The sequence below is a fragment of the Vanrija albida genome, assembly GCF_041260175.1.
Source record: "Vanrija albida strain AlHP1 chromosome Unknown contig_1, whole genome shotgun sequence".
Taxonomy (NCBI): domain Eukaryota; kingdom Fungi; phylum Basidiomycota; class Tremellomycetes; order Trichosporonales; family Trichosporonaceae; genus Vanrija; species Vanrija albida.
Window position 1 is genome coordinate 228,866 of NW_027191420.1, and position 27,435 is coordinate 256,300.

General features: G+C 65.3%; 11 protein-coding genes across 11 annotated transcripts; 9 read left to right on the forward strand and 2 right to left on the reverse strand.

The window, feature by feature from the left end:
- Nucleotides 1–94: 94 nt before the first annotated feature.
- On the forward strand, nucleotides 95–1,378 carry Q8F55_000120 (uncharacterized protein; the record flags this gene model as incomplete). Its single annotated transcript, XM_069348775.1, has 1 exon — nucleotides 95–1,378. The coding sequence occupies one exon, from the start codon at nucleotides 95–97 to the stop codon at nucleotides 1,376–1,378; it is 1,284 nt and encodes a 427-aa protein (XP_069212319.1).
- A 1,522-nt stretch (nucleotides 1,379–2,900) lies between these two features.
- On the forward strand, nucleotides 2,901–5,495 carry Q8F55_000121 (uncharacterized protein; the record flags this gene model as incomplete). Its single annotated transcript, XM_069348776.1, has 1 exon — nucleotides 2,901–5,495. One exon carries the CDS (start codon nucleotides 2,901–2,903, stop codon nucleotides 5,493–5,495), a length of 2,595 nt encoding a protein of 864 aa, XP_069212320.1.
- A 959-nt stretch (nucleotides 5,496–6,454) lies between these two features.
- On the forward strand, nucleotides 6,455–9,061 carry Q8F55_000122 (uncharacterized protein; the record flags this gene model as incomplete). Its single annotated transcript, XM_069348777.1, has 1 exon — nucleotides 6,455–9,061. One exon carries the CDS (start codon nucleotides 6,455–6,457, stop codon nucleotides 9,059–9,061), a length of 2,607 nt encoding a protein of 868 aa, XP_069212321.1.
- A 325-nt stretch (nucleotides 9,062–9,386) lies between these two features.
- On the forward strand, nucleotides 9,387–11,748 carry Q8F55_000123 (uncharacterized protein; the record flags this gene model as incomplete). The annotated part of the gene is made up of 6 exons (XM_069348778.1): nucleotides 9,387–9,458; nucleotides 9,551–9,702; nucleotides 9,787–10,060; nucleotides 10,596–10,841; nucleotides 11,179–11,303; nucleotides 11,712–11,748. The coding sequence occupies 6 exons, from the start codon at nucleotides 9,387–9,389 to the stop codon at nucleotides 11,746–11,748; spliced, it is 906 nt and encodes a 301-aa protein (XP_069212322.1).
- A 1,319-nt stretch (nucleotides 11,749–13,067) lies between these two features.
- On the forward strand, nucleotides 13,068–13,595 carry Q8F55_000124 (uncharacterized protein; the record flags this gene model as incomplete). The annotated part of the gene is made up of 1 exon (XM_069348779.1): nucleotides 13,068–13,595. The coding sequence occupies one exon, from the start codon at nucleotides 13,068–13,070 to the stop codon at nucleotides 13,593–13,595; it is 528 nt and encodes a 175-aa protein (XP_069212323.1).
- Nucleotides 13,596–14,090: 495 nt separating this feature from the next.
- Nucleotides 14,091–17,392, reverse strand: VPS41 (Vacuolar protein sorting-associated protein 41; the record flags this gene model as incomplete). Its single annotated transcript, XM_069348780.1, has 11 exons — nucleotides 14,091–14,123; nucleotides 14,169–14,199; nucleotides 14,252–14,679; nucleotides 14,715–14,825; nucleotides 14,864–15,095; nucleotides 15,131–15,351; nucleotides 15,394–15,497; nucleotides 15,534–16,472; nucleotides 16,509–16,650; nucleotides 16,684–16,774; nucleotides 16,812–17,392. 11 exons carry the CDS (start codon nucleotides 17,390–17,392, stop codon nucleotides 14,091–14,093), a joined length of 2,913 nt encoding a protein of 970 aa, XP_069212324.1.
- A 263-nt stretch (nucleotides 17,393–17,655) lies between these two features.
- On the forward strand, nucleotides 17,656–18,446 carry Q8F55_000126 (uncharacterized protein; the record flags this gene model as incomplete). Its single annotated transcript, XM_069348781.1, has 5 exons — nucleotides 17,656–17,841; nucleotides 17,879–17,954; nucleotides 17,990–18,190; nucleotides 18,226–18,332; nucleotides 18,372–18,446. The coding sequence occupies 5 exons, from the start codon at nucleotides 17,656–17,658 to the stop codon at nucleotides 18,444–18,446; spliced, it is 645 nt and encodes a 214-aa protein (XP_069212325.1).
- Nucleotides 18,447–18,754: 308 nt separating this feature from the next.
- Nucleotides 18,755–19,251, reverse strand: MRPL51 (mitochondrial 54S ribosomal protein mL43; the record flags this gene model as incomplete). Its single annotated transcript, XM_069348782.1, has 2 exons — nucleotides 18,755–19,073; nucleotides 19,121–19,251. The coding sequence occupies 2 exons, from the start codon at nucleotides 19,249–19,251 to the stop codon at nucleotides 18,755–18,757; spliced, it is 450 nt and encodes a 149-aa protein (XP_069212326.1).
- A 322-nt stretch (nucleotides 19,252–19,573) lies between these two features.
- Nucleotides 19,574–20,432, forward strand: Q8F55_000128 (uncharacterized protein; the record flags this gene model as incomplete). Its single annotated transcript, XM_069348783.1, has 4 exons — nucleotides 19,574–19,908; nucleotides 19,954–20,033; nucleotides 20,079–20,266; nucleotides 20,319–20,432. 4 exons carry the CDS (start codon nucleotides 19,574–19,576, stop codon nucleotides 20,430–20,432), a joined length of 717 nt encoding a protein of 238 aa, XP_069212327.1.
- A 410-nt stretch (nucleotides 20,433–20,842) lies between these two features.
- Nucleotides 20,843–24,187, forward strand: RCY1_1 (F-box protein: endocytic membrane traffic, recycling ReCYcling 1; the record flags this gene model as incomplete). Its single annotated transcript, XM_069348784.1, has 4 exons — nucleotides 20,843–23,208; nucleotides 23,243–23,510; nucleotides 23,556–24,047; nucleotides 24,143–24,187. 4 exons carry the CDS (start codon nucleotides 20,843–20,845, stop codon nucleotides 24,185–24,187), a joined length of 3,171 nt encoding a protein of 1,056 aa, XP_069212328.1.
- A 240-nt stretch (nucleotides 24,188–24,427) lies between these two features.
- RCY1_2 (F-box protein: endocytic membrane traffic, recycling ReCYcling 1) lies at nucleotides 24,428–27,371 on the forward strand (the record flags this gene model as incomplete). Its single annotated transcript, XM_069348785.1, has 6 exons — nucleotides 24,428–24,522; nucleotides 24,691–24,727; nucleotides 24,768–25,475; nucleotides 25,510–25,991; nucleotides 26,031–26,727; nucleotides 26,766–27,371. 6 exons carry the CDS (start codon nucleotides 24,428–24,430, stop codon nucleotides 27,369–27,371), a joined length of 2,625 nt encoding a protein of 874 aa, XP_069212329.1.
- Nucleotides 27,372–27,435: the final 64 nt, after the last annotated feature.

Here is a 27,435-nt window from a genome sequence, read left to right on the forward strand (position 1 = left end):
CGTGTGCTTGATAGCCGGGATGCACCCACCCACACGCCGCTATAAAACCGGCGGCAACCGACTCCCACCCACCATCCACCCATCCACACGCAACATGGACGGCATCGGGCGGCGCGAGCAAGCGCTCCTCTACGCGCGGGGCACGTACGGGCACAAGCCCAAGGTGCCGGTCGACGCGGACCGGCTCTACGAAGCAGCGCACAAGGTCATGAGCCCCAAGGCGTGGGGCTATGTGGCCGGCAGCGCAGGCCGCAACCGCACCGACAAGGCGAACCAGGACGCCTTTTCGCGGTACCCCATCATCCCGCGCATGCTGCGCGACGTCTCGCGCCGCCCGATGGGGGTCACCCTCTTCGGGGAGGAGTATGCCTCGCCCCTGCTCTTCGCGCCGATCGGCGTGCTCGAGATGGCGCATCCCCTGGCCGAGGGCGCCGTCGCCTCGGCCGCGCGGCAGCTCGACATGCCCATGGTGCTCTCGACGCAGGGCTCGACGCCGATGGAGGCCGTGGCCGCCGCGCTGGGGCCCACAAAGTTCTGGTACCAGCTCTACTGGTCCTCCTCTGACGCACTCGCCCAGTCGCTGGTCCAGCGCGCCGAGGCGGCCGGCGCGAAAGTGTTGGTCGTCACCCTCGACACGCACGCCATGGGCTGGCGCTGCATGGACCTCGATGAGGGCTTCCTCCCCTTCGCGCTGGGGCAAGGCATCGCGCAGTACACGTCCGACCCGGTCTTCACGGCCCTCGCGGCGGACCGCGTCGCGGCTGGCACGAGGAGCCTCGCGCCGAAGCAAGCGCCGACGCTCGCGGCCGTCTGGGCGCTGGCGAGCATTATCGGCCACTACCCCGGCAAGTGGTGGGACAAGGCCTTCTCGCCCGCGCCCCGGGCCGCAGTCGACACCTTCCTCGACGTCTTCCCCTGCCCCCATCTGACGTGGCACGACCTCGCAAAGCTGCGCGAGTGGACGCGGCTGCCGATCGTGCTCAAGGGCATCCAGAGCGCAGAGGACGCGCGCCTCGCGCTCGAGCACGGCGTCGACGGCATCGGGGTCTCAAACCACGGCGGGCGGCAGGTCGACGGCGCGGTGGCCTCCCTCGACGCGCTGGAGGAGGTCGCGCGCGAGGTGGGTGGAAAGGCGCCCATCATCTTCGACTCGGGCGTGCGCAACGGCGCAGACGTGTTCAAGGCGCTCGCGCTGGGCGCGAGCGCCGTGCTGGTCGGCAGGCCGTGGCTGTACGGCCTGGCGATTGACGGCGCGCAGGGCGCGCGCGACGTCATGGCGCGGATTGCGGCCGAGCTCGACCTCACGATGGGGCTCGCGGGGGTCGCGGGCGTGCGCGAGATCACCAGGGAGTGTCTCAAGGTGCCGAAGGTGGGCTAGGCGGCGTCTGGTGCCCAAGGAGAGGGGCAGGCTGTAGGCAGTATGAATCCACGTGTGTGGCGCTGCGCGACTCGGCGCCGAGACGACGACGGGACGGAGGGAACGGAGGCAGCGGAGGCCAGCGGAAGCCGAGCCGTGCCGTGCCGTCCGTGCCGCGGCATGTCGACGCCAGGGAAGCCAGCAACATGGGAATGGCGGCGGCGCGGCGGTGGGTCTGGCCAGCGCGGCGTCCTCTGCGGCGCGCAATTGGGCCAGCGAGCTGATCGGCAGCCCGCCCTGTCCACTGCCGCAGGGGCGAGTTGTTTGTGCAGCCTTGAGGTGGAGGCGAGTGATAGGCCAGCTGCCGTCGCATGCCACTGCCGCTCGGCCCTGGGCATGTGTCGTGGGAAGAGGGCGCGACGGGCCCGGGTCGGAGGGGGTGCCGAGGGCTGGGCAGCAAGAGCGGAGGGGACGTCCGCTCGGCCCCGTCCTCCGCCTGCTAGCCTGCTCGCTCCCTGCCTCTCGCCACTCGAGTTCTGTACGCAGGTCTATTGTGAGCGCGCTGCGCGCTCGCCTCGCCCTCGCACGTAGACGGGCCCGCGCACAGCAAGCGACGACTCGCCTCGCCTCGCCTCGCCTCCTCGCCTCGCGTCACCTAGCCTCGCTCCCCCCTCCCGCATACCACCTCCACCACCCCGTTATCGTGCAGTTTTTCTCAGGGCCACTTGCGGCAATGGCTCGGCCGTCCCTGTGACGGATGACGGAACGGACACGTCGAGCCTATGCACGTGTTGTTGTGCGTAGGGGGCAAGACGGGACAGCGCCATCCGACGCGCAGGGCCTGCCTGCTGCGCCAACTGTGGCCTCTGGGCGTTGTGCGGGCGGGCGATTGCTTTGTGCTCAATTGACCGTGGATGTAGAGTGGGAGGGAGGCGAGGCGGGTGGAGGGAGGGAGGCATGCTGACGTGATTGGCAAAATTGCCACTGCCGCCCGCCACTGCTGCACTGTGCCATGCCAGGTCAGTGGCCGCCGAGTGACGGGAATGCATAGAGCATGACAGTGCGTGCCGGCCATGCAGGCCATGCATTCCGCGCAGACGCACCGCACCGCACGCTCAAGGTTTGGCGTCGTAGTGGCCGTGGTGCACGGCGACCCGCCTTATCTGCCCGCTCTCTGCTGACTGGCTGGCTGCGCGATCGGATTGTTGCACCCCCCCTGAAGCTGAGAATTTCGACGACTCGCGCCACCGCGACGGCCTGGCTGGATACAACCCGGTCGCCCGTCCGACGCCGCCGCCGAGTCCGCTGCATGCATGCATCGACGCGACTCGCCTCTTGTCACTGTCTACTCACTCATCACCCCCATCGCATCACCCACGACACACACACGCACAGACGGCGCACAACGCGCACCACTGGCCCGACTCACGGACCGCCCCACCGATAGCTAGGCCGGCCTATCTCGCCCGCCGCTTCGCGTCAACAGGCAGCGCCCGACCTCGACACTCGCCACCACCCTTCCCCCCTCCCCCCACCACCCCCCATGCCCTCCCTCTTCGGCGGCGCCAGCGCCCACTCGCCCGGGCTCTCGATGCTCTCGGCCGCGTCGCGCTCGCGCGCAAACAGCCGCCCCGCGAGCCCCACGGCCTCCGCCTTCACCACCGACGACCCGCTCAACGACTACTTCTCCGGCGCCAACGGCAACGGCAGCGTGCCCGTTCCCGCTGCGGGCCGCCCAGCCCTCGCCCACGCCGGCAGCAGCGCCTTCTCGTACGTCTCCGACGGGGTCGCGTCCGTGCCCCACACCCCTGTCGGCTCGTACTCCGCCAGCAACTACGCCTCGTCGCTCCACAACGGCACCGCCGCCCACCAGCCCCTCGAGATCGTGCTCGACTCGGACAACCTCGTCCTCCGCGGCCAGGGCGGCGACCTCAACCCCGCCTACCTCTCCGGCCACCTCTCCCTCTGGCTCAACGAGAGCACAAACGTCAAGGACATCACCATGACCCTCACGGGCAAGGCAAAGGTCCACTACACCGAGGCGTCGACCCACAACTACACGCACCCGATCGTGCACCACGAGTGGTCGTTCCTCGAGGCGACGGCGGGCAAAAAGGGCAAGGCGCATACGCTCAAGGCGGGCCACCACTCGTTCCCCTTCTCGTTTACGCTCGACGGCAACCTCCCGGCCTCGTTCACCACGTTCACCGGCGACGGCGACGTGTCGTACAAGCTGCGTGCGACCGTCGTGCGCTCGGGCCTCGCCTTCAACCTCAGCACGGCGCGCACGTTCGACCTCACCCGTAGCTTCACCCACGAGGCGCTCGAGTTCAACCAGACGCTCGAGATTGAAAACACATGGCCAGGCAAGATCATGTACAGCATCACCATCCCGTTCAAGGCGTATGCCGCCGGCGACGACATCCCCGTGCTCGTCAAGTTTATGCCGCTCGCAAAGGGCGTGCGCGTGCTGAGCGTGAATTCGGTCATCAAGGAGTACTCGCTCGTGCAGACGCGCACGAGCTCGCACTCGGACACGCGCGTGGCTGTTGGCGTCAAGCACGAGATCCGGGACGGCAAGGCCGTCCAGGTCGAGCGCGAGGTGACGCGCCCGCCCGCACACTGGCACGGCATTAGCCAGCTCGACTGGTCGCGTGCAAACTCGGCGTCCAACACGCAGCCGCCGACACCGCAGAGTGAGAGCGCCGAGCCGAGCAACAACAACTCGTCCGCGTCGCTCGCCGGCACCGACGTCAACGTCGGTGACAACGAGGTCGAGACAAACTTCACCGTCCCCATCCCGCCCTGGACCACGCCCAGCCACTCGGTCAAGCCCGTGTTCGTCAACCACAAGATCAAGTGGTCGTGCTCCATCTCCAACGCCGACGGCCACATCTCCGAGCTGCGCTGCGCCCTCCCCATCATCATCCTCGGCCACAGCATGCTCGACGAGGCGCGCACAAACTCGGCAGCGACGCGCGCGCTGCTCGTCAACGGCGCGGTCGACGAGAACGCAGCCGCCCAGATCGACCTGCCGTCGTACAGCAACCACGTGTACGACCGCCTCGCTGTGACCGACTCGACGGCGGGGTCGTCTGGATTCTCGAGCGTGGCCGGTTGGCGCAGCGTCAACGCCACCCCGCACCACTCGCCGTCCCACACCCCTCCTACGTCCCGCCCGCCTTCTCGCCCTGCCTCGCCGGCGCACGGCAGCTCGCGCAACTCGGTCCACGAGGTCGTCAACGACCTGCCCCCGAGGCGACAGCTCGAGCTTGGCACCGAGGCGTCCCTTCTCCGCTCGCTCGGCAATCTCGCTGGACCCAGTGGTGAGCAGGAGCAGCCTGACAGCTCTGGCCGCTCCGGTCACCACTCTGGCGCGCACTCGCAGCCCATCTCTGGCCCGCACTCTGGTCACTCGACACCGCCAGACAGCTTTGCCATGTCGCGCGAGGGCTCGCGCAGCCGTACGACGTCGCGTGCGGGCTCGCGCGCAGGCTCTCGGGCATCGTCGCCGGAGCGCGGCCACGGTGACCGCCCCAGCGCCTCTCGGCGCAGCACTGGCCTCGGCGGCCTCCTCCACCTCCCGACCGGCCTCAAGCCGCTCTCGGCCCTCGGTGGCAAGTCGCCCATCCTGCGCAACGGCACGGGCAGCGGCGGCGCCTCGGCTGCGTCGTCGCCCATCCTCACTCCCAACTCGCCCGGCATCATCCGCAACGCCTCGTTCCTCAGCCTCGGTGCCAACGGCGGCGTGAGCACCAGCAACTCTCGCCAGTCGGCCGTCACGATCGCGCCGTCGGCCTTCCAGCGCCCTGAGCGACCGCGCCGCAGCAGCACTGTGGCCGCGTTCTCTCTCGGTGGCGCTGATACGCCCGATGACGAGGAGGAAGCCGTCGGCCGCCTGTCGCGCGTGCCGAGCTACACGGACAACTCGGATGCGTTTGTCGTCCCGCTCGACCCGTCGCTGCCGTCGTACGTCGACAGCGAGCGCGAGATTGAGCGCGTGCGGAGCCACATCGACCTGATGCGCGCGCGGAGCGACACGGCGCTCGTCGACCTCGGCGCGGCTGCGGCCGCTGCGGCGGAGGAGCGGGCTGAGGCCGACGCCGAGGGCAGCGAGCGTGCCGAGCCTGCGGCATGACGGTGACCGACACCGACCCGATCCAATACATAGACTACCATACACAGCCTTCCTCCTGTAGCACCATCGGACATTAAATGTACAACAGCTTATAGACTATGAACCACTGCTTGGTAACTGCGGGCGGGCGGGCGGGCGGGCACGGTGCGAGCTGGCCGGTGACTGACTGGTGGAGGTGATGAGGGCCGTAGTGACCGCCGCCATGGCCGTGCCAAGCCCGCACGGCCGTCGCGCCGTCACTCAGCCATCTGCCTCTACCCTCGCCCAAGTGCTCCTAGCATCGGCCTAGCAACACTTGGCCAGCTGATCGGGCGGGGGAGATGAGCTGCCGCTCGGTGCTGCCCACCACCTCTCCCTTCTCCCTCTTCCTCCCCGCGAATCTCCTCCCCCCCACCCCCGCAGCACCACCTGGCCTAATGAAGTCAATTGCACCACCCCCTCGCACATTACTGGGCGTCATGGCGCTTGGTGGGCAAGGGGTGATGCTGCAGGGCCCGACGGACGCCACACGCGCGTGATTTCTTTTCGCTTGCCCCATCTGGTGTTTCCCGCAACGACTCGCCCTGAAGAAAACATTAACGCACCGCCGACATGCCGCATCGCACGGGGTGGTCTCAGTCTGCGTGCCAGCCTTCTCTGGGCGACGGTGCAACGTAAGAGCGATTCCGAGGGAGCGGACCCTGGGGGAGGCCTGCCTTTGCAATGTCCTGACGCAGGCGGCGACAACGCTGGTATGGTATGGTACCAGTCCAGTGAGTCTGCCTGCCTTCCCCCCCCCTCCCCCCCCACCACCCGCCCCCATAAATACCGCCAGCGCTTTTCCACTCTCGCCCAACCACCCACCATCCACCCACCCCCCCACCCCTCACAAGTTGCTGAGCAACGTAGTCTACAGCTGTGCTGTCGGAAGCTGGTCTTCCCCCCACCCCCTCCCTTCTCGTTCTCGCTCCCTGCCTGCCATGATGCTCCTCTCCCACCTCGCCCTCCTCCTCCCCCTCCTGGCTGGGGCCAGCGCCGCCGGCGGCGACCACTACGTCCCCCACCGGGTCGGCACGGCCAACAAGGTCGTCGGGCGTGATGCCGCCCCTGCTGGTGGCGACCACTACGTCCCCCACCGCGTCGGCACCGCAAACAAGGTCGTGCGCGAGTACGTCTACTTTGACGAGCGCGGCATCCCCATCACGGCGACGACGACCATCACCGAGGTCCGCACCCTCACCCAGACGGTGTGGGTCGACGCCACCCCGACGGCGGGTGGCAACGAGACGACTGTGCTGCCTACCACTGCGGCGCCAGAGTCTTCCTCGGCATCCGCCTCCGAGTCGGCGTCTTCCTCCGAGTTCCACTCGGTGTCGGACCTTCCCTCGTCGTCCGTGACCTCGGCGCCTTCCTCGGCCACGTCGTCCGTGACCTCGGCGCCTTCCTCGGCCATCGACTCCGGCTCGGCCGTCAACCCGTCCGCGACGGGCTCGTCGTCCCTCCCGCCCTCGGCGTCTGACTCTGGCTCCGCCGCCCCCTCGGCATCAGACTCGGGCTCGGCGGCCCCCTCGGCGTCCGAGTCGTCGGTGGCCCCCTCCGCCTCCGACTCTGGATCCGCCGGCCCCACCGCCGCCCCTTCCTCGTCCGCCTCGGGCACCCTTCCCTCCTCTGGTACCCTGATCGTCGTCCCCCCAGGAAGCGAGAGCGTCAACGGCACCGCCACCCCCACCCACTCGGGATCCGCCATCGACTCGGGCTCGGCTGCGCCGACCGCGTCTGATGTCTCGTCGTCGGCTGTGCCTACGGCGTCGGTTTCGGAGTCTGCGTCGTCGGTTTCCGAGTCTGCTTCGTCGTCGGCCTCGGGCTCGGCTTCGTCTTCGGCCTCGGAGTCGGCTTCCGCTTCGTCGTCGGAGTCGGCTTCTGCTTCTTCCTCGGCTTCGGCGTCTGAATCTGCTTCTTCCTCGGCGTCGGCATCCGAGTCTGCTTCGGTGACCGCCTCTGTCTCGGAGTCCGCCTCCGCGTCGGCCTCCGCGTCTGCCTCTGAGTCGGCCTCCGTCTCCGAGTCTGCCTCAGCCTCGCACTCCGCCTCCGAGTCGGCTTCCTCCACCGCCTCCGCGTCCGACTCCGCCTCGGCCTCTTCGACCGACTCCGCGTCCAACTCCGCCTCGGCCACCGCCACCGCCTCCGCGTCGACTTCCTCCAACGCCACCGTCTCCGAGACCGCGTCTGAGACTGCCTCGGAAACCGCTTCGTCCACTGCTTCGGTTTCCGCTTCGTCTAGCGCCTCGGACTCGGCCTCGTCCACCGCCTCGGAGTCTGCCTCGTCTACCGCCTCGGAGTCTGCCTCGTCCACCGTTTCGGAGTCCGCCTCGATCACCGCCTCCTCTTCCGCCTCCTCCGCCCCCTCGCCCTCCGTTTCGTCGACGCGCCCTGGTGGCAGCGTCGGCGAGCGCATCATGGCTGGCTACTACGCCGACTGGTCTGCCTCGTACCTTCCCCCCGAGTCGGTCGACTGGTCCAAGTTTGACATTATCGACTTTGCCTTTGCCGAGCCCACGTCTGACGGTGGCCTCCAGTTCACCCAGGACAACTCTTCTGACCTCCTTCACCGCCTCGTCGCCCTCGCCCACGCTGCTGGCAAGCGCGTCAAGCTCTCTGTCGGTGGCTGGACCGGCTCGGCCTACTTCTCGACTCTTGTCGCCTCGTCTTCCTCCCGCCGCAACTTTGTCCAGAACATTGTTCAGGCCTACAACGCGTACAACCTCGACGGTATCGACCTTGACTGGGAGTACCCCGCTGCCCCCGGTGCCCCTGGCAACGCTCAGTCGCCCGACGACTCTGCCAACTACCTCGTCTTCCTCAAGGAGCTCCGCGCTGCTCTGCCCGACGGTGCGCTCATCACCGCCGCTACCCAGGTCTGGCCCTTCTACGGCCCCGACGGACAGCCCCTGTCCGACGTTTCCGAGTTTGCTGCCATCTTCGACTGGATCCTGTTGATGAACTACGACATCTGGGGCTCGTCGTCCACGCCCGGCCCCAATGCCCCGCTCAGCGACGGCTGCAAGAACTCTACCCAGCCCACAGCCAATGCCTACGCTGCTGTCGCCTCGTGGCAGGCTGCCGGCTTCCCTGCCAACAAGATCACGCTCGGTGTTCCCGCCTACGGTTACCTCCAGAAGTCGTCTTCAAACCACCTCTACCAGCGCAGCTGGCGCGGCATGACGCCTCCTCCCCACAAGCGCCAGTCTGGCTCGGTCACTGTCACGAACGAGGCCGGTGGCACCACCAACGGCCAGATCATGTGGCACAGCCTCATCGACCAGGGAGCCCTGACTCAGTCTGGCGGCGAGTACGTCGGCGCCGGTGGCTTCACCCGCCACTGGGACGAGTGCTCTTCGACGCCATGGCTCAAGTCGGAGGAGTCTGGCCAGATCATCACGTACGACGACGTGCAGTCGATGAACATGAAGGGCCAGTTCGCTGCCCAGGCCGGCCTCAAGGGCTGCAACGTGTTCTCGATGGACGGCGACTACCTGGCTGGTGGCTTCCCCCTGACAGACGCCGTGCGAGCGGGCATGGGCCTGTAAGCGGCGTTGGCGTTCACCCCCTAAACTCTCCCCCCCACCCCCTCCAACCAACCTACCTACCATACATTACCCAGCTGCTGGGAGTAGACTACACCATATTGTCCATGCTGGCCGTGGAATTAAATGCATACTCATGTAACTTGTGACAGGGCTTGGGCACGGGGCACATGACCAGGGCGTGGCGTTGACCGGGTGTGTGTCTGAGTTTAGCGCAAAGTGGAGGTTGTCACCAAATTGCGTCGGCCTGGCGTGTCTCGACATTCCGTCTGGTCTTGACGGCGACGGTGACAGCGACGACAGCTCACACGACGCACGAGACGGCAACATGGCGGGGCAAGTGCACGGCAACCTGTCGCACGCGATGCGGGACAACTATGCCGAGCATGGCGTGGACGAGGTGGGTGGAGCGGGTCGAGCCGGGACGGCGAAGCCGTCGCGGCGAGCAGCACTGCACTGGCTCGCTGCCCTCTCCGGCGCTCACCTCCACAGTACTACAAAAAGGTCGCCGCAACGTACCGCAATCCGTTCTACCCCGGCATCCGCAAGGTGGTCTGGGCCTTCCTCACGCGGTGGTGGGAGGCGGAAGGGGAGGGGTACGGCGCGGGGCGGGCGCTCAAGGTGCTGGACATGGCAGCAGGGAGGTGAGCTACCCCCCCTCCTCTCTCTCCCCCTCTCGCCCTCTCGCCCTCTCCCCTCGCTACCACAGAGGCTAACTGGCGACGTAGCGGCGAAGCCACCCTCTGCCTGCAGGAATGGGAAGCAGCCGGCAAGCGGTCCACGTCCCAACCCTCCTCGCCGACAAAGTCCCCGCCCCGCCTCCCCCTCCAGGTGCAGAGCACGCTGCCCTCCCGCCCGGCGTTTATCCCGCCGAACGCAAGGCGGGGCGCGCAGGGGACCAACGGGGCCGACGGGGCCGCGACGCCGAGGGCGCGCGTGTTCTCGGGCGGGGTTCCGGCCTTGCCTAGGGGGTTGGTTTTGGACGTGGTGGCTTCGGATCCTGTGAGTCGAGCGAACGAGCGCAGCGAGTGAGCGATTTGGCTATGGGCGAGGGGAGTGTGTCCTATCCGCCGGTGAGCGGAGCGAGCCGCGGCGGGTGGGTGACTGCAGTCGGGGGATGTGAGGCAAGGAGGTGCGCTGGGCCGAGGACCGCCGAGCCACCTCGTATCCATCGCACTATCAGGCGTGTGGTGCTGCTGCGGCTGCACCCGCGCACTGAGGCTGGCCTCGCGGCCTCGCTCGCAAGGCCACAACTGTGCGATAGCCCATACGAGTGGCGGCTCAGCTCGGTGGCGTGGTCGGTGGGCCGTCTGCGGCCTCTTGGCCAGAACAAATTCTGCCGCGCCATCTTGGCACGCACGCCTGCTCATGACTCTCCGTCATGAGGTGATGACTCAGGCGCCGACGACTCAGGCGCCGACCCACGCGCCGATGACTCAGGCGCCGACTGAGGCGCCATGTCTGACCACGCTGTCTCGCCCCCCCCCCCTTCCTCTGCTCCCGCACCCACTCACGCACCCACTCACACCCACCCCAGTACACATCCCCGGCGTACTTTGCGCGCACGTCGCGCGTGTGCCACCCGCTGTCGTTCTCGGACCTCGCGTCGGGCCGCCTCCCGCCCGGCTACGACGCCGACGCCGCCGAGCCCGCGTGGGACATGATCGTGTGCAGCTTCGCCCTGCACCTCCTCACCGACCCGAGCGAGCTGTTTGCGCTGCTCGACGAGCTCAGCCGCCGCGCGACCTGGCTCGTGATCATTGCGCCGCACAAGAAGCCAGAGGTGGGTGGTGGCGTGGCGCTGCGTGGGCCGATGACGCCGATGACGGGGCGCATATCTCGCTATTGTTGGCGCGGTTCCCAGGGTGGGATGGCCGTGGCGCGCATAGTGGCGAGACATTGCCACTTGTCCACACCATTGTGCATCGGCTCCCCGTCACGCACGATAGTCGTGTCACTCGTTTTATCTGTTGTGTGTGCTGACAAGACGCTTGCTGCGCATCCTCCCGCGATGCCGTCCAACTCGACCCATGCCGTCCGACTCGACCCATGCCGTCCGCCCGACCGAACCTTGCCGCCCCGTCGATAAACCCCCGCCGCGTGTTCCCACACTACCCTAGATCAAGGAGACGTGGGGGTGGTCGCGCTGGGACATTGCCGCGTGGGCGCCGGCAGGCGACAAGCTGTACGGCGGGGCCAAGCGCGAGGACGATGACGAGACCGAGCTCGAGATTGTGCGCGATAAGTGAGTGGGTGTGGGTGGCGGCGGGGTGGTGCGGCTGGCGCTGCGAGCGGGCCAACGGCTCGGGTGTGCTTGGCGCGCTAGGCGCTAGGGGGGGCCTTGTTTGTCGAGCCTCAGTCAACGTGACGCGCACAACGTGTCGTGGACGCCCGTGTGTTGGGACGCATTCCGGCGGCACTGGCAGCGGCGACTGCGGCGGCGGCAGCAGCAGCGACAGCAGCAGCAACGGCGCCATGCGTGCCACTGCCGCTAGACTTGCGGCCCAACCAACCACCCACGCGCCTGTCCGTTGGCGCTGGCGCGCGCTGGTGCCTGCCTGCACGCTCATGAGATTGCGTTTGAGGGTGCTGCTGGTGGCGGCAAGGGCTGGCTGCGCTGCCTGCGCTAGCAAGATCGCTGACGCTCGCCCAGGGTCAAGCTACGGCTTTACCGCTCTCAAGCAATCTAACTTTGTTGGTTCCCAATTGTGGTGCGAGGGGGTGGTTAGGGTGATTAGGGTTGGGTGGCCTGCAGCACGCAGCAGACTGCACGTTTACGAGGGACAGCCTAGCGTCGCGCGACAAGCATAGCTGCATATGGTTGTTTAGAGCAGAGGCCGCAGCGCGGTAGGCAGCAGGCAGAGGCAGCAGGCAGAGGCAGCAGGCCGCTCGGCACGCGCGGCAGGAGCCAACCCGCAACCCACCAACCCACGCCGGACCCACCACCACCCAAATGGGAGAGATTGCGAGATTGCACCTGCCGGCATAATGAGCGGACGAGCACAATCAGACGGGTGGTTGGAGCGGCGTAGCTTCAAACGGCTGGGGAGGGCTAGCAATGCACGCATGCAGGTGAAGAGGACGCTGTGTCAAGTTTCGAAGCGTACATGCCACTGGATGCCGTAGAAGCTCCCCGTCGATAAGTCGCAGACGTCGACGTCGAAGTCGCCTTCGTCTTCGGGGAATGTGAGTGAGGGACCGGTCGAGGGAGATGCGAGGGAGAGAGATAGAGTTGGTGGTGCTCGCTCGCCTTGGCATCTAATCCCCGACGAGGTGGCCTGGCCCGGGCCAAGCAAAGCACCGATCTAGCGCGCGCCGGCTGCCAAACTCGCCATGTATCTGAATGCAAGCACGATTCACAGGCACCACAAACTGTGGCGCGCTGCGGCGACTGCATCCAGCCTAGCGAACGCCCAGGGCAGCCGGCGCCGTGGCGTCTAGAATCGGGGTGGGTGGGCAGGGTGGGCAGCAACATTGCCTGTGTGCTGCTGCTTCCTGGTCTTCTTAAGCATGCAGCGTGGCCTCGTCGTCGCTCGTCGCCCCTCTTCGAGGTGCATTCGGCCAGTGTACGCACCGTACTCTAGACGACGACAGACGACAATAGACGACCACCAGCTGGACAATACACACGGACAATACCCCACACACATAGCTACCGCCCGTGGCGCCGCCTCGACCCCTCCCCCCTCCCCCTCCCCCGCGCACGACCGCCAACCCCCGCCTGCTGTCTTGCTGCTGTCTGACTCTCTGTTTTACACGCCGCATTGTCCATCTGTATCCGCTCTCGCTCTCGCATTGTAGTCGACGCCGACACGTATCCGCCCGAGGACTGGACCACCGGCGACGAAACGACCTCGTCGGACCACCCACTCGTCGGAGCGACTCGTCGCAGTCGTCACCGGCGTTCGTCACTGCAGATCAGACTGGGCATTCGCCGCCGTCGCAGACGCGTCAAAGAAACTCGGTACATAATGCACCCACCCCACCCCTCCCCCCCCCCACACACACCATGCGCACAGCCATCACCCCCAGCTGCTTGCTCTCGCCGTCCGGCCTCCCGGTCCCCACCGTCGTCGTGACGCCGCCCACGCCCCGGCCCCTCCAGTCCGGCTTTGACGACTACTTCGCCGCCGAGCCAGCCGGGGACGAGCACCTCCTAGGCTACGGGCTGCTGTACCCCCGCGCCGCGGAGGGCCAGGTGCGCATCCGGCCGCGACGCCGCCGCCCCATGGCCGAGCTCGACGAGCTGTGTACCGCCCAGATCCCGGGCCTCGCTGCCACCGCCGCCGCGCTTGGGTTGCCGTTCCCCGCCAGCTATGCGACCAGCCGGAAGCCACGGACCCGCTCCCACCTCGGCGCGTTCCTCACCCTCCTCTTCTTGACGGTTTTCGCCTCAGCCGTCCTCCACACCCAGGTCGACACCCGCGCCGTCGGCATCACCATGCCATCGAGCCACGTGCACGACGACTACCTCGTCGTGGACCTCCCCCGCCGCGTAAAGTTCGAACACGTCATAGAGGCCGTCGCATTCCACTGAGCGACACGGCAGACGACGCGCGTGGCAGACGACGCGCAAAAAAATTAGACGGACGCTAGACGCCAGACATCTCGTTGTACACTACTTGGGTTTAGGTCATTCCTATGCATATACATAGACACTGGGAAGAGAAACAGCTCTACGCCACGGCGAGCGTCGTCGACGTCGCAACAATCGTCGTCGTTGTCACGACGCCGACGCCGACACCGGCCCAACTACCCTCCCGCAGCCGCTTGCACACCGGACACGGCCCCACCCGCATCCGCACCATGGCCTCATACCCCAGCTTGGCCCCCAGCGCCCGCTGCTGCGCAACTCGCGTGCCAGCCCCCATTGGCTTGTCGGCTAGCAGCAGGTGCGTCACCGCAGAGTTCTCTTGTCGTTCGGGAAGCTCAACGTCGTCATTGAGCACCGCACATGTGGCGTGGACCAAGTGGCGGCACAAGTAAATCAATGTCAGGGGCGACTCCGCGGCTGTAGTCGTCGGGGGGAACGCTAGCTTGCCGCAAATCTCGCAAGTCGCCGTTTCTATTCAGTCAGCTAGACCCAAGCCACACCTATTCAACAACTCACCCATCTCGTGACTCCCCCTCGTCTGCCCTGCCTGCAGCCGGACCGCCAGGGCATTGCAGTCTCCGTGTAGAATACGTTGGCACCCTTCAAGGAGCGACACCTGCAAGTTGGACGCTTGCAGAACCTTGACAAGCGCAGGCTTGAGCCCTGGGATCTCCAGGCCCTCCTTGATCCGTTCGATTAGCCGAACCGGTTTGATCTCGGCCCCGCCATGCTCCAACAGTGCGCGGATAAAGTCTGGTCTCGTCTCCGAGTGTGTGATGAGCGCCTCCCATAGGTCGTCATCTCGCTGTTCCTCGGCAAACGTAATGGCCAGCCGCACGTCCCCGAGGCGTTCAATGATCAGATTCAACGCCTTCAGGTTGTCACCCATGCGGCCAAGGAGGAACACGGTCTCGTGAACAAAGTCGAGTTCTTCGCATATCCGAAGTGCCCGCTCCAGATCGTAAAAGTTGCTGGCACGAAGGAAGGGCATGAGGCGGTCGTGATCGTACTTGGCATACAGTTCCACCTATTCGTTAGTGACGTACTGGCTGAGGGACTTACCATTCGATCACTGTATTGCTGACATGCCTGCGGATCCTTGGAGAACAGGGCGTCGAGGTACATGTATAGGTACTGTGGCTTGGGTTCGAGCTGTTGCACCACGCGGTCGACCTGTACTGCGTCAGTCGTGCCCCTTCCGTCGGACTCACAGGAATAGACAGGGTGTGGTCGACCAGTAGCTGAATGGCTGCGCCGTGTTTACCCTCGACCGCTGCCTTTGGATCTGCCTTGATTCTGGCCCTGTCAAACTCGACCAGCAGAAGCGCCTGCTCCTGAACAGCATCGAAGAGGTTGTGCTCGCGGATGAGGTCAAACACATTTGGCTTGCGCAGGCGGAGGTAAAAAGGCAGTGCTCGTGCAGGCTGGCCACGACCGATGTGACTATTGTCAGCGAAGCCCAACACACGCCAACTCACATCTCAGCCATGACCTCGAGCAGCACGGGGTCGTCCTTGGTCGCCTCAAGCTCGCTCTGGACAGCACCGATGATAGAACTGCTGTCGTAGATGTCGATGGGCCAAGTCTTGACGGTTTCAAGCAGCGTTCCCTTGTCGTTCACCAGCAGGTGGCCCAGAACCATCTCGTACACCGCCTTCGACAGCTGCGGGTTGGACACAGGGATGTAGGGAATGATAGCCTGAGAGGTCAGTGGTGCCTACAGCCATCGAACACCACTCACAGGTAGCTTGTGTTGCTGGACAAATGAGTAAATCCACTTCTCCCAGCTCTCGACGCTCTCGCCTAGCACCTTCGGTGCAAGCGTTGCCGCCTGCTCATAGTTGCCTAGCCTGTCAGCTTCGTTCCCACAGTTCCCCTCACCAGCTTCCACGAGGTGGTGCATGTACCTCAGCCCAATGGCCTGCACGTCAAAGGCTCCCCCGTGCTTGTCTCTCAGCGCTTCGGCAGCCGTCAACGCTTCCTCGAACCGCTCCCGCTCGACGAGCCAGTCGATGTGGTCCGCCTCGTCGCGTGGCCGCACCACGATGATGTCTTGTGGCGTGAGCACGAGCGAGACATCGACGTCATCCTGCCGTTGCGACTCGATCAATGTGTAGTCGTTACAGCTGTACCGCTCGAACGCTGGCACCGCGAGCTCGTCGGCGGCTATCTCGTCACCTTGCCGGATAATGCGCACTTCGGGCCGGTTGGCGGCCTTGCGCCTTTGCTCGGCGCGGTCCTGCGTGGCCTCGTTATCGTACGTATCTGGCGGGATGTACGCGAGCATGATGTATGCCGAGTTCTGGTACGGCGTCAAGCCAGACACCATGCAGTCGACCTCCCACACCGACGACACCTCGACGCTCAGCGGGGGCATGCCGGGCTGAGGTTTTGGCCGCTGTCGGATGCGCACAATCTTGACAAACTCGGCCCAGCCGATCACCAGCGTCTGGTCGTCCTTCCACTTGAGAGTACACTTGAACAGCTCGGCGCGGGGTGCGTGGGCGCCGCGGTCGATGTAGCCTATCCTCTGCCCAGAGGCCCGGTCGTAAATCTTGACACCGAGGTCGTTGGCCCAGGCGATGAGGTCGCCGCGCCACTCGATCGCCCAGATCGGCCCCTCACCAGAGTGGAGCACCTGTTCGCGGTACCCTAACCAGCCCTTCTCCTGGAGCACGAGGTTGCCGAGCATGCCGCCGCAGACGAAAGCGCGTGTGTTCTTCTTGGCGAAGCCGGGTTCTAATGCAATGGCGTTCATGGGGCGCTTGTAGTCGAACGCGTACGACTCGGTGCTTGTGAGGGAGTGGATGACAACCCGGCCTTAGATGTCAGTAGTACTCTGAGAGCCGAACCCACCCTCCATGCTTGCGGTGGCAACAAAGTCGTTGTCCTCGTCCAGCCGGAGTGCCGTCACATTGGCGGCGTGTGGACGGAACGAATTGACCTTGGCTCCGCCGTACGAGAGGACGTGAACCATTCCCATTTGTGTTCCGATGGCCTGGGGTCAGCGAGGTTGTGAAGGGCGACTCACAATGACTCTGGGCGAGACGTCGATGGCGGTTGCGCTGTCACGGCCAAGAAGCTCTGGTATTCTTCCTTCAAGCCGAGAGTACTTGAGGACACTAGGGGGTCAGGCTGGCTCGGCGATGTAGAACTTACGGCTCTTCGTCCTCGTCATCATCATCGTCGTCGTCGTCTTCATCTTCCTCATCTTCCTCGTCGACCTCTTCCGCTTCCTCGTCGTCGTCGTCGTCGTCATCTTCCTCCTCCTCGTCCTCCGCGCCGTCATCCTCCTCCTCCTCGCCCGGAGCAGCCGCCGCTACTTCATCTTGTAGTGTGACGGGCGGGTCGTCGTCCCCCTCTTCGTCCGACTCAGACTCGTCCTCCTCCTCGGACTCCTCCTCGTCCCCGTCTCCTTCGGCAACTTCGACCTGATCGTCATCATCCTCCGCTTCCTCATCCTCCTCGCTGTCGTCGTCATCGACTTCGTCGTCATGGTGCTCCGGGGAAGGGTCCGCAATAGTATTCGCGCTCCCATTGCCGGTGACTGCAGAACCGTTCACCGCGCCGTCGGTAGCCTTCTCCTTGCCCTTCCGAAGCGAAGAGGTCTCGGAGCTGAGCGATCTTGTCGATGGAGAGCGAGATGGTCCCGCCTGCGGTTCTGGTTCAGGCTCGGCGACGACGGGAGCGGGGGCTGGGGGCGGGCGTCGAGCGGCTCGCTTGCCACGTCTCGGCGCCATTGTGCGTGATACTGTGCCGAGGTGGAGATGGAGAGTGATGGACAGAAGGCCTCTTGCCCAAGCCCGCTTGGCTGTCATGCCCTCTCGTCTTAGTGGAGGTATCCGAGGCCAATGACGAAACAGGCAGGGAGGCGGCATTGGTCCCGGCACACGTCATTTGCCACGTGGCGAGACCCCGCTATCACTCGTCAACAACAACAACAGTGACCATCGACAACGAAAGTGCATTCGCGACTTACATCTCCACGCATAACCCGAGCACAATGGCAGAAGATCCACCACTATCGCGCGTCACGGTCGAGCGCGAGGCCGACTGGCTGCGCGTCCAGGGCAACACGGACGCAGCGCTCACCGCGGCGCTGGAGGCACGCCTCGCGGCCCTCCCCGGCGGCGCAAGAGGGGACACGGCGAGAAGACTACGGCCGAAGCTGGAGGAGCAGCTCGAGCTGGTGGGTGCCTTGTTCGCCCTTCTGCTAACCCACGCAGGTCCGCGAGCGGATGTGGAAGCTCACAAAGCCAAACCTGCGGGTCAACGGCTTCAACTACGAGGACTTTGTCGAGAGTGCGTAGGTATACCCGCTCGAGCTGACACCGCAGCGACCGAGCCGTTCAACGAGAGCCTCGACCGCGAGATCTGGTCGCTGAATACCGAGCGCGTGCGCTGGGAGTCGGCGGTGGCAGACAAGCGGCGGAAGAAGGCGGACGAGGTGGCCAACCTCGTCGAGGACCTCGAGGAGCGCCGCGACGCGGCCACCTGGCGGCCGAACGCAGACGACTTGGCGCAGCTGCCCTCTGAGCGTGCGTTTATGGGCGTGAAGTATGCTGACTGCCAGCGGGAAAGCCAGTGGTAAGGCCAGAAGACATCCCCGCGCCCCCGCGCCATGGCGAGGTCAAGGGCACGTTCGAGACGGTCAGCTCGCACTTCTCCGAGCTTACGGCGGTGAGTGGTGGGTGGGGTGGATGGATGCTAATGGTGTAGACGGCACCACAGCAGCTGGCAAGAGCGGAGCGCGTGCTCGTCGTCCAGCAGGAGCTGGCCAAGCTGCCTACTTAGGGCGGCGCACCTTGTACCACTACGCGGGCGTGTCCTGCCAGAGGATCTATGTATTGTATTACACCGGCTTGGCTGTTCTCTGATATGTCGGGCTAGGACGGCTAGGGCCACACTTCGTAGTTGAGAGTGGAAGACGACTGCGCGAGTCAGGCGGAGCTCAACGGCCAACTCTGCCATGGCCTGCGCCAACCGGCCGATATCTCCACGCTCGGCAGCATGCCTGCACAGCCAGCATCTTAGCCCACCCCGCCCCCCTCGGACCGCTAAACGATGCATCATGCAAATGTCTCAATGAATCTCCTCCACACTTATATCCTGTATCCGCCGCCCTGCTTGGACGCGTCGTGCAGCGACGACCAGATACCACGGGCGGCCTCGCCGCCGGGTCCGGCCTCGAGCGTGAGGTTCTTGAGCGGCTTGATCTTGGCGCCCGAAGAGTTGAGGACAAGGTCGACCTTGTTGGCGACCTGGTTCTCCTCGAGACCGTTGAGGCAGATGACCTTGTCCCGGCCGTTGGTGTAGTGTCCGCGGATGACGCCGGCCTTTCCGCGTTTCAACTTGCGCACGACGATCTCGATGTCGGGGTTCTCCTTGGCCATGGTGAGGAGCGGCTTGGCGAGGTACGAGCTGGGGAGTTAGGACTGGGACTAGAAGGGGAGGGGGAAGAAGCTCACCGCAACCCCCGCTGCGAGGGAGACTCGGCGTCATAGTCGAACACAATCTTGCGCAGCGGCGTGAGGAAGTGGTTGTAGCCGGGCACGGGGACCGAGCGGGCCAGGTTGGCGAGCGCGCCGGGGCGGACCATTGTCGAGGAGGGGGGTGGGGTCGGGTGATGGGATGGAGGGGGAGAATGGGGCGATGGGCCGGTTTTTCGGGTGGTCAGGATATGCGATGTCGCTCTCCAGTCAGGTCTGCCGGTGCAGCGAGTCTGCGAGTCGTGGGACGGCGTGCGAGTGATGAATGATGGTCTTCAAGTGGTTGTCACTGTCGCACGAGGAAAAGTCGAAATGGATCGGCATTGCAGCCTGGCTGGGTGGAAATTTGATTCCGTCGTCACTCAACTGACGATACCGACCAAGTCCACCTCACATCAACCAGTCCACTCTTCATCCTCTCCACAGCCCACAATGTCGCTTCCAGCACACATAGGCGAGGCGTCGCAGCTCGACCCGCTCGTCCTCCTCCCGCTCCCCGCCAAGCTCCCGCCCTCGCCCCTCCCGCAGCTCCATGACCTCTCGGCCCAGCTCACAGCGCACCTCGGCAACGGGCCGGCGCCCGACCTGCCCGTGCTCACGGCGCAGATGAAGTCGACGACGCGCGCGAGCCAGACGCTGCTGAACGCTGCGAGGTCGGGCGCAGCCGACGCCCGTGCGGGGCTGGACGAGGCCGACGTCGCGCTCAGGACGGTCATGTACGAGCTCGACAGAGTCCGCGAGGAGATGGCCCAGTGCATGAGCTATGAGTGGGTTGGCTGGGATTGGGTGTAAAGACACAGCTGACGCCCTAGACCGATGTACGAGTCGCTCGACATCCCCGACGAGGAGGCGTTCCTCGCGTGCGCGGATACCGAGGTGCTTGCGACGTTGCGTGAGTGCCGCTTGCTGTGACAGACTGGCCGAGCTGACTCCCCAGCTGCCGACGGCGAGCCTCGCGCCCGGGCACTCATCATTTCTCGTCTCGAGGCCGAGCTTGCGGCCATCATGGAGCGCGAGGCGACGGTCGCGGCGCTCACGGCCGAGCGCGACGGACTGCTGCGCTCCCGGAGGGAGCTCAAGAGTAAATATGACAAGGTCGATGTGTATCTCGCCGACTACGCAAGGGTGAGTGTGCAGGCTATACACTTGTTGCAGAGTAGCCGAGCTCACGCGCCAGACCTCGTCGGCAATGGCAGCAAAGGTCAAGGAGGTGGCCCACGTCGCGTCCCCGGCCGCGCCCAAGGACAAGGACGAGCCGGCGGCTGCGAGCCCAACCCCCGCACAAGCATGATTCCCCGTGCGACGAGTCGATATTCCCAGCATTACCAATACCCTGTCACATTGATGCATCTGTCTGTAGCCCGAGCGGGTGGTGTTGCGGTTGTCTGCAGCGGGCAGCCCTGCAGGCGCGAGCTGTGAGACGGTGAACCAGGCCGACGACTGCGCAGTGCGTCGCTCGCATCCCTCTGCCGCTCTGTCTGCCGTCAGTGCCCTGCTCGCCCGCTCGCCATTGTTCACACTTTTGTATGCATTGAGCTACAGAGAGCCATAAAGACGACAACAACTCATAACGGTGGGCCTAACGCCACCGGCCCCAACCCCCCTTGACACGCCTACCTCTGTTCTCCGTTAGGCCCGAGGCCACGTGGTCCCCCACATCCCCCCACTCCCCCCCTTGAAATGACCTACGTGACACTGCCCATGCCATCCCTCTTCGACCTCTATCACACCTTCTCGTCGGTAGCGAGCACAACAGCGACAGCAACACAAGCGGCCATCATGGACAAGTGGGCGCCAATCGCCCCCTCCAAGCCGGGCAGCTCGTCGGCCGCCTCGGCCGTCTTTGGCGGCTTTGGCGTCCTCAAGCCGTCCAAGGCAGGCCCGTCGACGTCGGCAGCGGCGCGTGCGCGCGCCGGCCTGGCCGGCCCCCGCATCGGCCGCTGGCCCGAGGACATTGTCACTCGCATCATCGGCTTCCTCCCCGTCCACGCGATCCCGAACGTCGCGCGCGGGTCGCGCGCGCTCGCCCGCGTCGTCCGCGACGAGGGGACGTGGAGGGAACGATGCGCCGTGCTCGGCATCACTGAGGCGGACAAGGACAAGCCCGCCGAGCCGGCGCACGCGAGAAAAGCAAGTAATGCGTCGGCTGGCAGATCGAGCTTCAGCAAGCCCCGCACGAGTGTGAGCAAGGCGCGCCCGAGCTTCTCGAGCCCGAAACTCGGCACGGGGGCGCTCGACGACGACTTTGGCGACTTTGGAGAGGGCGGAGACGCGTTCGAGGAGGTCGACTTTGGCGACTTTGCTGCCGTGCCGCCGTCCAAGGCTAGCAATGGGCCCCAATCGTTCTCGTTCTCGTCGCCTGCCAAGGGGGAGAAGAGCCTGCTCGATTTCGACGACGTGCCGTTACCGTCGAGACCGGCGGCGGGCGCGCGCACGACGGGTTTCTTCGCGCTCGCGCCCACTGCCGGGCCCGCGGTCCCCAGCACTGGCCCCGGGGCGTGGTACAACACGTACAAGCGCAAGCACGTCGAGCTGGTCCCGCTGTGCCTGCACCTTCGGTCGTCGCCGAGCCCGAGCGCGACGCTGTCGTTGCTGTTCCCGCCCGATGCGAAGACTGCGCTGCCGCCGAGCTTGGAGGCGCAGGGGGAGCTCCTGCTCGTGCTCCTGCGCTTCCTGTCCGCCCGCCTCCAGCCGCTGCCGGATTGGGGATTCCTGCGCCAGTCGCTCCTGGCTGCCGCGGACCGCTTCGACTCGACATGCCTGGTTGCGTTCGAGACGGCCGACAGCAGAAAAGACGAGCTCGGCATGCACACTGCCGCCGAGGCAAGCTGGCGCGTGTGGGAGGCTGGAGGAGGCGAGCGCAGCGAGTGGGAGTGTGGAAGGGTGTGGGTGGAGAAGCGGGAGGTGTTTTACGACACGGCAAAGTGGGACGCGTCGGAGAATATCATCAAGGTACCCGACCCAACTGGGACGGCGCTCGTCAAGCAGCTCGACTTCACGCCCATGGACGCGTTCATGAACCACGTGCTCGAGTCGTTCCGTATCGACGCCGAGACGGCTGTGAGGGTGTTCCCTGCCGGCGCGCGTGTGGTCCACTCGTTTGCGGAGCGGCTGTCCGAAGAAGTCATCGGCGAGTACATCCAGACGCTGCTGGGCCAGACGCGAATCATGTCCCCGGACCTGTTCCTCCGCGCCACTGCCGCGTCATTCATTCAAGCCTGGAAGCTTGTCGACGTGTCGAGCGAGGTGCTGGGCGACAAACAGACCGAGACGCCACCAAAAATGATTGAGAACGTCGTCTACCACATGTTCGAGTCGCACATGGACGAGTACCTCGACGAGGAGACCGAGTGGGTCAAGACGGCGCTCGACGGCATCTGCAACGCGTGGGACGCCGAGCTGGGCACAACAACACGGACAAAGAAGACGCAAACTGGATCGGCTCAGCCGCAGTTTTTGACCGCGTCGAATCCTGATCAGGTCAAGCGCAACGTGCTCGCTGGATTCCGCGACGTGCTCCTCTTGCCCGTGACCATCGTGCCCCGCGCCGTCACCTTTGGCGTCACAGCTATCGCGGCGGGCGGAACGCAGGCCGTCTCGGGGCTGTCGATGCTCAACCCACAGAAGTGGGCAGCGTCAACATCGTCAACAACAGCGGAGAAGGTCGGCACAAAGGGCAAGGTTGTCAACGGCGAAGCCATTTTCGACGTGTCCGTCCCCGGGCCAGACGACGACGAGAAGCCAGAGGAGCGGGACGAGATCGACGAGCTGAGTGAGAAGACAAACTCGGCGCTCGCCGTGCCCCTCCCGGCATCGACAGCCCCGTCCAACGGAGCAACACCCGAACCTGGCGCCAAAGACGACGACTTCAACCGCCTCCAGCTGCTCGTCTCGCTCGACACCGCTCTCGAGCTCATCCACGCCGACCGCGAGAGCTTGAAGCGCACCGAGACGTTTGGCAAGTACCCCGCCAAGACGGGCACGAAAGTGCGCGAGGCGATCGAAGAGATCTTTATCCAGCTGTTAAAGGCTGTCGGGGACAGACATATTGCGCCGGGCTTCAGGATGTAAGCCGGAGGCAGGGGAGCAAGCTGACGCCAGTGCCACACAACAAATGCTCACGTACAAGCCCGCCGATCACGAGCAGTCCAACTCTGTCGCGCCGCTGCTGCAGTTCTTTGAGCTCGTTCACGTCGGCGACACGATCCAGAGCATGGTCCAGGTCTACTTTGACAAGGAGGTGGCGCAGTACGTCGACAAGACGGATTTCCTCAACCCCGTCATGCGCGAGAAGAAGCGGTTTGAGGGTGTTCTCGATGACGCTGTGGCCGCGGGCCTGAACGCCGGTATCGAGGTGCTCATGAACCAGGTGGGTGACAGATTGTGTTGCCGAAAGCCACCCGCTCACGTCCAGGTCGAACACATCATCATCAGCAAGACGGGCCCGAGAGAGTACTACCCCGAGCCTGGAGTCCCGATGGAGCTGGGCCCGACGCTGGGCTGCCGCGAGGCCATCAAATCTCTGGAGATGCACTGCAACCTGCTCAAGGGCAGCACATCGAAGGAAGTGCTCGAGGTCTTCTACCAGGAGGTCGGCATCCGACTGCAGGCCATCCTGCAGCGGCACCTCAAGCGGCAGATCATCTCGCTCGAGGGCGGGTTCCAGATCATTGCCGACCTGAACGCGTACCACGCGTTTGTGGCCTCGCTCAAGCAGCAGCGCATCACGGACGACTTTTCCAACCTCAAGATGCTGGGGCACGTATACATTGTGTCGGACGCCAAGGACCTGGCGCAGATTGTGCGCGACGTGACGCGGTACGGCGGCACGTTTACGCCCGAGGACATCTACGAGTTTATCCAGAGACGCAGCGACTGGAAGAAGATTGAGAAAACAGTAGACAAGGTGGGTGCTGACGTGATGGGGAGGGGACGGCGATGCCGAGGCGGCTGGAGCTTGCTTACCCGACGAGACGAGACGCGAGCTGACCACCCCCGCAGGCCATGTACGCCCTGTCTGTGCGCGAAGACTGTGTCATCATGTAGAGAGGATACCCAGCATGTGTGTTTTGATTTGTGTTTTGGGCGGTGTGTAGGCGATATGCATATGCATGGTGCGATGTGGATAAGGACTTTGAGACTAATTGAATGGGGCGGGCGGGTGCGGAAACGGGCCACTTAAGTCAGGCAGGCACTACCAGCGGCCATGTCGTTGGCCGGGCAGCGCCTGCGCACGCAAACTCGCCGCCGTCTCTTCCTCCTCGTTGGTCATCCACCACCCCAACAATGAACAGCGACGCCGACGCAGCGGCAGCCAGCGCGGCGCAGCATGCGGCCGACGAGGCGAAAAAGGAGCGCGCAAAGCGTGGATATCGCGCATGGTGAGTCTGGCCCGTTCCCCGGAGATGCGAGATGTGGGAACCCTACTCGACGGTTGTAGGCGGTGATTACTGACGGGCCGTGTCCATCCATGCTTTCTATCTGTCCGACGCCCGCCCTCAACCACCGCGTGCCGCCCCCCCATGCCCTCTGGACCATGTCGATGCTAGCCTGCACTGTCGGAGTCGGAAGGCAAAGTGTGATCTGGTAGGTTGTTGCTGTGTCAGCCCTCGCCGCTCACACTTAGGGCGACATCGACGCACCCTCCTCGCCGCCGTGCAGCCGGTGCCGGCGCGAGTCGCGCGAGTGCGTGTTCGCGCCGTCGCGCCGCGGCGGCAACAATGCCAAGAAGCGGCGCGACGCCGAGGACGTGGGCGGCGGCAGCGCCAGCGCCAGCGCTAGCAGCGGCGGGGGCGGAGGCGGCGGGCTCGGCCTGACAACCCTCCCGCCGCCGCACCGCGCTCCGCCGTCAGCGTACCCGCCCTCGGTCGACGTGCTCAACCCGTCCCCAAAGGCAGAGGTGTACCTCTTCAACCACCCGTCCGTGTCCTCGACCGACATGAGCCCCGCGACCGACCCCTCGCCCGTGACCATGATGGGCAGCGACGCGGGCCGCGAGTCGCGGCACGAGCGCGACCGCCGCTCGCCCGACACCAAGCGCCGGCGGCTGCACCTCGGCCCGAGCCTGCAGCGGACTGATCCGAGCAGCATCGTCGTCGCCGACATGCAGAACGAGTCGGACGCGCTGCACATCCTCGCGCTGGCGAGCGCCGGCCGCCCGAGCAGCGAGGGGAGCAAGAGCCCGCGCCAGAGGCCGGCGGCGCCTGTGCGCCGGGGGCGGTTCGCGACCCCGGCGCGCATCGAGGACTTTGCGCTCATCCGGCTCGGGATCGTGGATGAGGAGACGGTCACGCGCCTGACGAACGTCTTCTTCCGGTTCCACCACCACTTCTTCGTGAGTAGAGTAGGCTGGCGGCGGCTGACCCCAGCCCATGGTGCCGGCCGCGATGATCCCGCGCACGCCAGAGCAGCTCGCCGAGCTGGCGGTCAGCGAGCGATACCTCGTGACGGCGATGATTATCGTCGCGTCCCGCAACGACCATGCGCCGGGCATGCGGCAGGTGCACGAGCGCGCGTGGGCGACCATGCGCGGCTGGATATCCGACATTGCGTGCCTCGGCGCACCGCCCACCGTCGGGTTCGTCGAGGCGCTGCTGCTGTTGGCAGAGAACCTGCCCCGCGACCCGCCGTATCCTGGCTCCGAGGACCCGGCGCACGCCCAGGGCTTCGGTGAGGAGGTGCACGGGTCCGAGAACCGCCAGGCGTGGAACCTCATCGGCACGGCCATCCGCTCGGCCTACATGCTCGACTTGGACAAGCTCGCGCTCAAGCTGTTTCCAGAGACGGAGCGCACGTTCGAGATTGAGCGCGCACGCCTCGCATACACCTACTGCTACCTCTTTGATCGACAGTGAGTTGCACTGTGTGACTGGACTCAGCTCACCCACAGTGTGTCGCTCCGCCTCGGCAAGGCGTTCTGGTCGCGCGGGCCCAACCTCTGCTTCCAGGGCTTCAGCGCGTCGGCGCAGACGGGGCCCGCTGCCGCGCCGGGCAACTTCCCGTTCCTCCGCGAGATCCAGCCGGGGCCAGGCTCCCCGGCCGGCGAGTACCAGCAGGAAGACCTCGCTTCGCTCATCCAGACCTACCTCGAGCTCACGCAGCTCATGAGCAACGCCCACGATGTGCTGTACCCCAACCCGTCGCGCACGCGCTCGCTTGTCGTCTACGGCGAGTACTTCAAGTACATTGACGAGCTGGCCCGCAGTCTCGACGGCTTCAAGATCCTGTGGCGCGACAAGAAGTGGAAACTCTTCCCGCTCACAGACGCCGTGTGGGCCATGTTCTACTACACGCAGCTGTACATTTGCGCGTTCAGCTTCCAGGCCCATGTCGAGCGCGCGTCGATCCGCGCAGAGGAGGAGTACAACAATGACACGGCGCACCCGGACGGCCCGCGTCCCCCACTCTCCCTCTTCCCCCGTGGGGCCGCCGCATCGCCTGATGCGCGCTACATCTTCCAGTCGATCGATGCCGCGCGCCAGCTCCTGCACATCTGCGTCGACCGGCTCCACCCCGGTGGAGCGCTGCCCTACCTCCCTAACCGCTTCTTGTTGTGGTTCACCTACGCCGCGATCGTCCTTCTCAAGGTGGGTTGCATGGTGCTGATACCTCGCTAACCCGCCAGGCCCTCTACTCCGGCGCCATGCTCCGCGCGGACCATGCCCCCGCCCACAAGCTCATCGACCGGCTGTGCGAGTGCTTCGCAGAAGCCTCGCTCGACAAGGACCACCCGGCGGTGCGTTACGGCCTGCAGCTCCGGTCGCTCCGCCGCAAGCTCGCGGGCATGTCCAACTCGGCGCATTCGCCAACCGGCGGCAACACGGTGCCGCTGCCCCAGACAACAAAGACGCCCGTGGAAACCCCGGCCGGCGTCGACACGTCAGTGCCGTGGATTGGCGACCCGCCACCCTCCGACTCGTCTTGGTTCCCCTCAGCCCCGCAGGCCAGTGCGCCAATCTCGTTCCCATACTCAACCCCAGTGCCCGGGTCGGCTGGCGCGCCAGCACCGCCACACCAGCAGCCGTTATCCGACGTGGTCAACCTGCACCCCCGCGACAACGTCAACGTGAGCGTGGACAACAATCTGGGCTTTGCGACGCTTGACGACTGGTTCGGCATGGCGGGTAACGGAGGCCAGGGGACAGAGAACCCGTTCGAGGCGCTCGATCTCGCAGACTTCTGGATGAAGGTGGGGCCCGGCGAGGCCCAGGGCGGGTTCCCGTTCCGATAGTATTCGCTGTGTCTTCTGTATCTTAATCGCCCCATTGTATCCCTCTTGCCCCCTTCTTGCTGCT